General features: G+C 30.2%; 1 protein-coding gene across 1 annotated transcript; it reads right to left on the reverse strand.

Moving 5' to 3' along the window:
* Nucleotides 1-5,319: 5,319 nt before the first annotated feature.
* LOC120259280 (NAC domain-containing protein 43) lies at nucleotides 5,320-7,383 on the reverse strand. Its single transcript, XM_039266897.1, has 3 exons — nucleotides 6,661-7,383; nucleotides 6,254-6,531; nucleotides 5,320-6,114 (listed from the first exon to the last, which is right to left on the reverse strand). The coding sequence occupies exons 1-3, from the start codon at nucleotides 6,830-6,832 to the stop codon at nucleotides 5,464-5,466; spliced, it is 1,101 nt and encodes a 366-aa protein (XP_039122831.1). The 5' UTR covers nucleotides 6,833-7,383; the 3' UTR covers nucleotides 5,320-5,463.
* Between the last annotated feature and the right edge of the window lie 1,403 nt (nucleotides 7,384-8,786).

Here is an 8,786-nt window from a genome sequence, read left to right on the forward strand (position 1 = left end):
AACTCTATAATAATAAATTCTCTTACCATATAATTCATGAGAGACGAACAATACGACTCCTCCCACATGAGACCCACAATAAGACTCATTGAATAGTAAATAAATAGTGCTCTACAGTACTAGGAACTCGATATACAGTACATAAAATAGTATTACTTGCACTTAGCAAGTGTTTGCCATTTACAATATTCATATATCTTTTTATAACCCTCAAATATGACCATCATATTATATATATATGGGAAAACATCATCTAGGGACGTCCCTAGATTTCAAATCTAGGGATGTTTTTAAATCTAAGCTATTGGATCATCATCCGATGGTTGATTGATTATATAAACACTGTACACCTTTTTACTGTTCATGATCACTGTACAACACTGTAGAACGCGGTTTCTACTGTTCATAATGATAAGAGCCGTCAGCTTTTCATCCGATGGCTACTATGCACATCCCTAGATTTGAAATCTAGGGATGTCCCTAGATGATGGGTTCTCATATATATATATATATATATATGTGTGTGTGTGTTTGAAAACTAGAAAAGATAGATAGTGATTGAAAACCTATACAAACAAGGAAAAGAAGAGTGACGTTTGTCTAAGAAAAGATCAAAAGAGTGACACTAGAGTGAAGAGACATCTTCAACAATAGCGGTAAGTGTATATATATATATATAATGCATGAAATTTCTCATCATTGATTTACAAAGTGGAGTACGAATAAGAGTCATCTATTTGACTTGTTTGCAATGAGTTCAGTGAGCATCAGATAAACTAGATTGGTTTTTCCATCAATGGAGGTATATGTATATAGATAAATATATATATAATTTCATGAAGTTTCTCGTCATTGGTTTTACTAAGTGAGTACCAATAAGAGCCTACTTTATTTGTTTTCAATAAATTAATTGACTATAAGATAATAAACTAAATTGAAGTTTCAACAACAGAGGTATTTAAATATATAAGCAATTCATGAAGTTTTTCATCATTGGTTTTACTAAGTCAGTACCAATTATAAGAACCTACTTGACAGCTTGTTTTCAATGTGTTAAATGAGTATTAGATAAATTCAATTGAATTTTCAACAATAGAAGTATATATATATATATATATATATATTTATAATTCATGAAGTTGCTCATCATTGGCTTTACCAAGTGAGTATCATTAAGTGCTTACTCGACTTTGTTTCAATGAGTTAAATGAGTATTAGATAAACTAAATTGAATTTTCAACAATAGAGGTATGTCAAGCTTCTCGTCTGGTTTTACTATACCAATAAGAGCCTACTTGACTTGTTTTCAATGAATTAATTGACTATAAGGTAAAACTATATAGATTGAATTTTCAACAACAAAGGTATATAAAATATTTATATAATTCTTGAAGTTCTCATCATTAGTATTACTTAGTAAGTACCAATAAGAGCCTACTTGACTTGTTTTCAATGAGTTAAATTAGTATTAGATAAACTAGATTGAAGTTTCAACAATAGCGGTAATATATATATATATATATATACACATGTATATATTATGCGTGAAGGTTCTCATCATTGGTGAGTACCATCTATGTTCAGTGAGTACTAGATAAACTCTTTTTTCCTTGCTAATATTTCTCTATTTCATTAAATCTAGCCATCAAAAACCGCATGATTAACTAGTGAATAAAAACTTGTTCTAAAATCTCACGAAAACAATATTCCTCATAAATGAAAAAGAAAAAAAAGAAGTATTGTTTGTACACCTCATGGTCTTTATTTGTCTTTCTTTAATTTCAACTATTATGGTTCTTGTTTGAGTGTAAGCAAAAGAGAAGTAAGGATAGTAACATCTAACCATCCATACCAAGCATTAAACTAATTAGACTTATAATTAAAAGAGTTAGGAATGAAAGTACGTACTAGCTTGATATTATGTTTAATTATGGCCACTAAGTAAAGTTAGCGAAAACTTAAACCCCAAGTAGATAAATTGAAAAGTCTTAATTAAGCACAATTTTTTATTATATTTTTTTAATACTAACATTATTAGATTTAAGTTACCATAGTATCGATTAGATAAGTTGACGTCATGTGATAGATAGTCTTTTTAAATAAATATTATACATAGTTTTTGTTCTTTTTTTATGAATAAAGTTTGTTCTTAATTAACCACTTTTGTCCATTTGTGTATAAAATTAAACAATAAGTGAACTTTTAATCTAAAAAAAGATGTTGTTGCCATTAAAATTAACTCTCTGATCTATGTATGGCCCATTCATGGATCTTGCTAATCATACTATATATCTAAGGCACTTAATTATGACTCCATCAAATGGCACCTAGCTACCTCAGTACACTGTACACCATTGAATAAAAGTAAACCTAAGGGCATGACTCACTTGTTTGATCTTATAACACACTTGTTTGATCTTATAGCAGATCTTAGTCATAAAGGAAATTTAATTAATTAATTAATAAATAACAAGAGAGGCTTTCTTTATCAATATGTCAAGTTATGCATGCCCACTCAAATGCCTTGATTATTGGCAACTTTTTAATCTCGTGAAAAAAATTAAAATACTTAGAAACATACATTAAATAAATTAAATATCTATATACTTAGATGAGTAATTAGTTTTTTTTTGTTACAAACACAATAAGAGCATGATAGTCAAGGGGTGTGTGCACGGGTAGGGAATTTATTGTTCAGCTCGTGTACCCTCACACAACAACGTGTTTAAACTGTAGATAAGTAATTAGTAATTAAGTAAATAATTAATGAAAGTTGACAAACAAATAATTAGAGTTAAGGTCAAGTATATATATCATTAGTAATGTTGAATAATTTTAATTATGGTGTGGTGATTGAATTTAACATTTGATAAGTAAGTAAAATATCAATAAAAGTTAATGAAGGCTGGGGGTGTATATAATTAAAATGACATAAAATCCTTGAAGATTTGATTCCTTTTGCAATTAGTCAAAAAGATTTAACATTGAAGGTGAGCATTTTACATGTAAGGTGAGGAGGAATGCCCACCTCTTTCACATCTTCTCTCATGACCTCATATGGTCCTACTCACCTAACATGAAAATGGACCATGGCCCTGTAATTTAATGTTTTTAGGACTTTAAAGCAGAAAAGGCTACATTACATGCAATGCAAAGGTGGCTATATATATATATATATATATATATATATATAATTCATTAATTAAATAGGTTCCATCATGTATAGTGTTTTCTTCATGAATAAAGATATAGATATATATATATATATATGTGGGAGTGTGAAGACATTGACATTTCTCCATTAGTTTGAGAATTGAGATAGTGAATGGAATCACTTTGATTAATATATATTTGTTATGCCAAATCTCACTAATTATTAAACTAATCTCTTGAAGCAACATTAATGAGAGATGCACATTAAGCTAAGTTCATTGGCTAATTGCACTGTTATTCACTCTAGAACTCAATTATTGAGTTCATGGGAGTTAATTAATTACATTCACTATTTATTAATCATTCTTATTTTAGTATTTTTTTTCTTTTTTCAAACCTTGAGATCAAAATATTTGACATATTTTTCAAAAAAAAATTGACATTGATTCAAACTTTCATATCTACTTGAATAATTAAAACTATTGAATTTATTTTTCATACATATATATAAAGGATGGTATTTTTTTTTTATATTTGGTGGGATTATGTCATGGAATCTTAGAATCATTTCGATATCCATGATAAGCACTTGCGATTCAGTTATAGCTTTATATATTTCTACTAGTTGTAGGCTTTCACTATCAAAAGTCCTATACACCCTACATCTCTCTAGGAGTCCATTTGGTCTTGACTCATTCCCTCAAATTAATCATCTAAATAAAAATTGAAATTAATTTTAGAAAAAACTTTAAATATCTATATTTAATATTTTCCATCAAATTTTCTTCTAGATAATACTTTTAAAAAATTTGTCCTACTTTATTTAGTTAGTAGGTCAATAATTAGTGCTAATTGACCGAGACATATGTTTCACTCTCGATCTTTTTTATATACATATCATAATCAATTATCACCTAAACTTTTAGTTTTTCAAAATTTTACATTATATCTATAGTACGAATATTAAAAAAATTCAAAAATATCTCACTAGTAGCATAAATTTAAGTGATATAGTTTTCAAAATTTTGCATGATAATTTTTATATACATATATTAGAATTTTGAACAATACATCATCATTATGAAATAAATAATTAAATTTATCAACATTCAATTATTTCTCTTAGTTTGGTGTATACAAGCAATGCATACACCCATAATATGATTGCCACCATATCCTTCTTTTATATATATATATATATATATATTGAAAAGACTATTCAGTAAATTTCTTTCAAAATTTAAAAAAATTGTGCATACGTAACAATAAGACTACACTTAATATACCCAAATCCCACTAATTTTATTTATTTATTTTTATAAAATAAACAACCATGTTAAAAATATGCATATATATATATATATATATGAAGTTAGTATTATAATACGCTTGTGACTTTATTTTATTTGACCTCACTTTATTTGACCTGAGATTAAAATCCCATCTCCTCAATAAAAACACAAATAATCTACACAAAGAGTCGATGCCGATTAATGGTTCAAAAAGTTATTGTTTTTTTAATACTATTCAATTCTTACTCATATACACACACAAACATATAATAATAATAATAATAATAATAATAATAATAATAATAGGGCCAAATCCCTAGTCAAACTTGACTCCATAACTTTCTCTCTCCAATATATATATTTGTACAACAATAAGATTACAAATATAATAAGACCAAATCCTTCATAAACATCTCTCTATATATAAATATATATACATACATATATATATATATATATAAATGTAGGTCGACAGAATAGAAGACAAAGTACTCATTTTATTGTGGGTGAGTTGTTTACAACATACTGAGTAACATGCTACAAAAGTTGTCTTTACGTAGTCGTCCTCCTACAAACTTAAAAAAAAGGCCTTTTCTAATACTTCACTCAATAATTCTCTCTTGATCTTCTTCCTCTCTCTCTCTCTCTCTCTCTCTCTCTAGAATTATTAAAGAAAAAGAACAGAAAGACAAGGGTGATCTATGTCACATGTGAGGAGACCTTTCTCTCTCCAATGCATCCTTCTCCTTACTACCTTTTTCGTTAGGACATGAAAGATAACGATTTCCATTGCCCACAAAGGTGGCAACCCATATAATTTGCCATCCCAACTCCCAAAAGCATCATATATATATATATATATATACATACCATCTTCTCCATGTTCTTATACACTAATAATTAATCATCATCAACATTAACAACATTACCGTTCTCATATAACTACATTCATTCATTCATACATCCATTCATTCATTCAAGTCTAGTACTATACTCTAGCTGGCTATGTATATATGGATCAATGAGAAGCATGTCTAAAGCTCCAAAGATCACCATCTCCACCGGACTGATAATCATAACCGGTGTCATCGAAGCAAGAAAGATCATGCTTTGACGCCTCCGATTCACTACCGTTTAGATGAGAAGCCACAAGCCGATCAAGTGCAGCCCAATCACCGAGCCCTGCCTCTGTCGACATGTCAGTTGAGCACATATTCACTACGGCATGTAAACCGTCCGGTGTATAACTTGTCTGGCTGCCGGAAGAGTTATCGGGGTGTGCCGGAGGGTATTCGTTGCTCATCGGACTTTCTAAAGCCGGCAACTTCATGAACCTTTCATGTAGACTTGATCCTATAGCAGCATCAATAGGAAGTAGATATTTCCATGCATTATTGTTACTGTTGCTGTTGATGTTGGTGGTGGGAGTGTTAATGTTGAAGACTTCATTCTCTTGCTTGCATGACCTTCCCATGTATTGGAGTATCTGGTCTAAAGAACCATCATTGCTAGAATGCAATACTTGTGTCTTGGCCTCATTGATATTAATGGATGATGAGGTGTTTGGACTATCCAAGACCTTGTGATGGTTCTTCTTTTTGAATACCTTACAAACAACCCATCCATCTTCCTGTCCTCCTGTTTCTCCTCCCATGGTGCATGATGACACCTACATAAATATATATATATATATATATAAATTAAATATAAATATAAATATTAATTATGATTTAATTAGTTAATTAAACATGATTAATTATGATAATTATTAAAGAGACTAATAAAGAAGAGAATATTAATAAACATACGTTGGAGCTATTGTTATCTGAACAGTGATCATCAAGACGGTATTCATGCATGATCCAATCAGACTTTTGGCCGTGAGGAGCTCGGCCTTTATAGAAAACAAGTGTCTTTCTCATGCCAATACGTTTGTAGCTAGTGTGTATGACCTTATCACGGCCGGTGGCCTTCCAGAATCCGGCGGCGGTGGCTCTGTTTGTCCTTGTTCCGGTGGGGTATTTCTTGTCCTTGTGACTGAAGAAGTACCAGTCATTCTGTGGAGTTGACCCAATCCTACACTTCTCTGAATATATATATATATATATATATCGATTAAATTAAGCCATTGTAAATAAAGATTCTTCTAAATTATAATGCAATAAACAAGAACTAAAAACTACATAGAAATATATATATATATATATATATGTACCTTGAATGTCCCAAGGTTCAAGTTTATTAAGATCAACATCACGAATAACATCCAAGTCTATCTTCTCACATGCAACCTTCTTGGTGAGATAATAGTTGAGAAGCTCTTCTTCAGTTGGGTGGAACCGGAAACCCGGTGGCACCCGGGACTGGCCATTAACAGAGATGCTCATGATGTTTCTCTAAGGTCACAAAGGAAAGAAGCAGTAGTTGTTGTTATTGTTGATGATGATGATGATGAAGGAGATGAGGAACCCAAATTAATGGGAGGTTATAGGAGGAAAGAAAAGAGAGTAGGGTATATATATATATATGAGAGAGAGAGGAGAAAGAGGAAGAGGAGGAAGAGAGAGAGGAAGGTGGATGGCAGGCATAAGGAAAGAAAAAGGAAATAAATGCTATTATCATTCCATGTTGTTGTACTTAGTGGGGTTAGTTTTGCTGGAACAGGGATATATATGAGCCACCACCACCACCACCACCACCCACCTAGTTTATTTGTATTTGGTTTCAACACTACTGAACTAAAACTCTAAACTCCAATGTACACACACAGTGGTCCCTAGTAACATCTACTACCATGACATTTGACCTTAAAAATCTCCAGGAAAAGCACCATGGAAACTACCACCATCCCTGGAAAAGAATCTCACTTTTTATCTCTCTCTCTCTCTCTCTCTCTCTCTCTTGTGTAACCACCGCAACAACAACAGGAACAAGGAGATGGAGAAGAAGAAGGGAGAGCTTTGAGAAAGGTGGTGTTCTAGAAATATATTAAATAAATAAATAAATAAATAATTAATTAATTAATTAAAGGAAAGGAGTGAGAAAAGGTGATGGATGGGGTCGGAGGCAAGGAGCTATCAAGGGACCCTTAAAAGAAATGAAAATTCATGTATGCGCTGGTGGGGCACATCAAAAGCATAACGGACACACACACTCACCTTCTTGTTGTCGTGTGTTTTGAGGTCTCCATCACTGTGATTTTTTTCTTTTTTTCTTTTTTAATATATTTGTTTTTGTGTTATTAATTAACTAGTTATTTTAGAGATTAATGTGAATGTGTGTTTGTTTATTTGTTTGTTTATATATTTTGTGAGTTTTCTTCTTCCTACCAACCTCATGATGCATTGCCTACGTACGTAGAGGTTGGTGCTTTGGATGCAACATGCCTGCATGGGAGGAGCTCCTTCTGGCTTGCTTGTCTAATTTGTTTATTTTAGGGTTGTTTATGCAAATGTTTTTTTTTTAATGAAAATAATTGGAGTTTGCATGTATACTTTTAAAAATCAATTTTATTTGCTTTATACTCATTTTATCAAAGTCAACTAAAAAAAATTATAAGAAGTAATTCATTTTGAGAAAACAAAAATAAAAGACAAATATCAATCTATATTTTCATAAAATTTATATGCTATTTTTTTTGTCAATAAAAGTATGTGAGAAAATAAAAAATGTTTTATAGATAAATATGATTTTTTTATGAGGGTATAAATATGCAAGCAATTTTTTAAAAATAAAATAATTATTATATAATATTGCATATCAAGTAAAAATTAGAAGAAAAAAAAACAAATACACATTTTTCATTTATTTAGTAGTTTGTGATGGAATTTTATTTATTTATACAATATATAAACGCACACACTCGGCTGAAGTGACTGAAATATATTATTTTGACTTTTCTTTCATTACATAATTGTCTATATATGAACATTATTATATATTTCTCATTCTATACCAACTATGAACTATCATTTCAAATCTTAAACCAATTAGAACTAAGTTACAATCTAATATAATCTAAAATTTATTTCAAGTAGCTATGATTTGTACCAAAGAGAAAGGTACAGTATATAAAAATAAAACTCTATATTTAATTAAATTCATGTTTTTATAATAATGTTTCCCAAGATCTAACATCACTGTTTGGCCTTGGTAGCCATATACATATTTTTTAAGTACCACCTTGGATGAATAAAATTATTTGTTGGTTTAGTTTATATTATTAGTGGATCATATGATCTAATAATTTAGGGGTTTTTAATGGATAGTAATGACTCAAATGAGTTCAGCTAAACTTAACATTGTACGTTTGATTGGGTTGTTGAATATTTTTTGTTAGGA

This window comes from Dioscorea cayenensis, chromosome 1, assembly GCF_009730915.1.
Source record: "Dioscorea cayenensis subsp. rotundata cultivar TDr96_F1 chromosome 1, TDr96_F1_v2_PseudoChromosome.rev07_lg8_w22 25.fasta, whole genome shotgun sequence".
In the NCBI taxonomy this organism is placed as follows: Eukaryota; Viridiplantae; Streptophyta; class Magnoliopsida; order Dioscoreales; family Dioscoreaceae; genus Dioscorea; species Dioscorea cayenensis.

Bases quoted from the DNA above. Each gene is read 5' to 3' on its own strand.
- LOC120259280 (XM_039266897.1), bottom strand. From the start codon at position 6,832: ATGAGCATCTCTGTTAATGGCCAGTCCCGGGTGCCACCGGGTTTCCGG. The intron at 6,532-6,660 runs GTACATATATAT...ATATATATTCAG, and splicing joins TGAACCTTGGGACATTCAAG to AGAAGTGTAGGATTGGGTCA. The intron at 6,115-6,253 runs GTATGTTTATTA...ATATTTATGTAG, and splicing joins CAGATAACAATAGCTCCAAC to GTGTCATCATGCACCATGGG.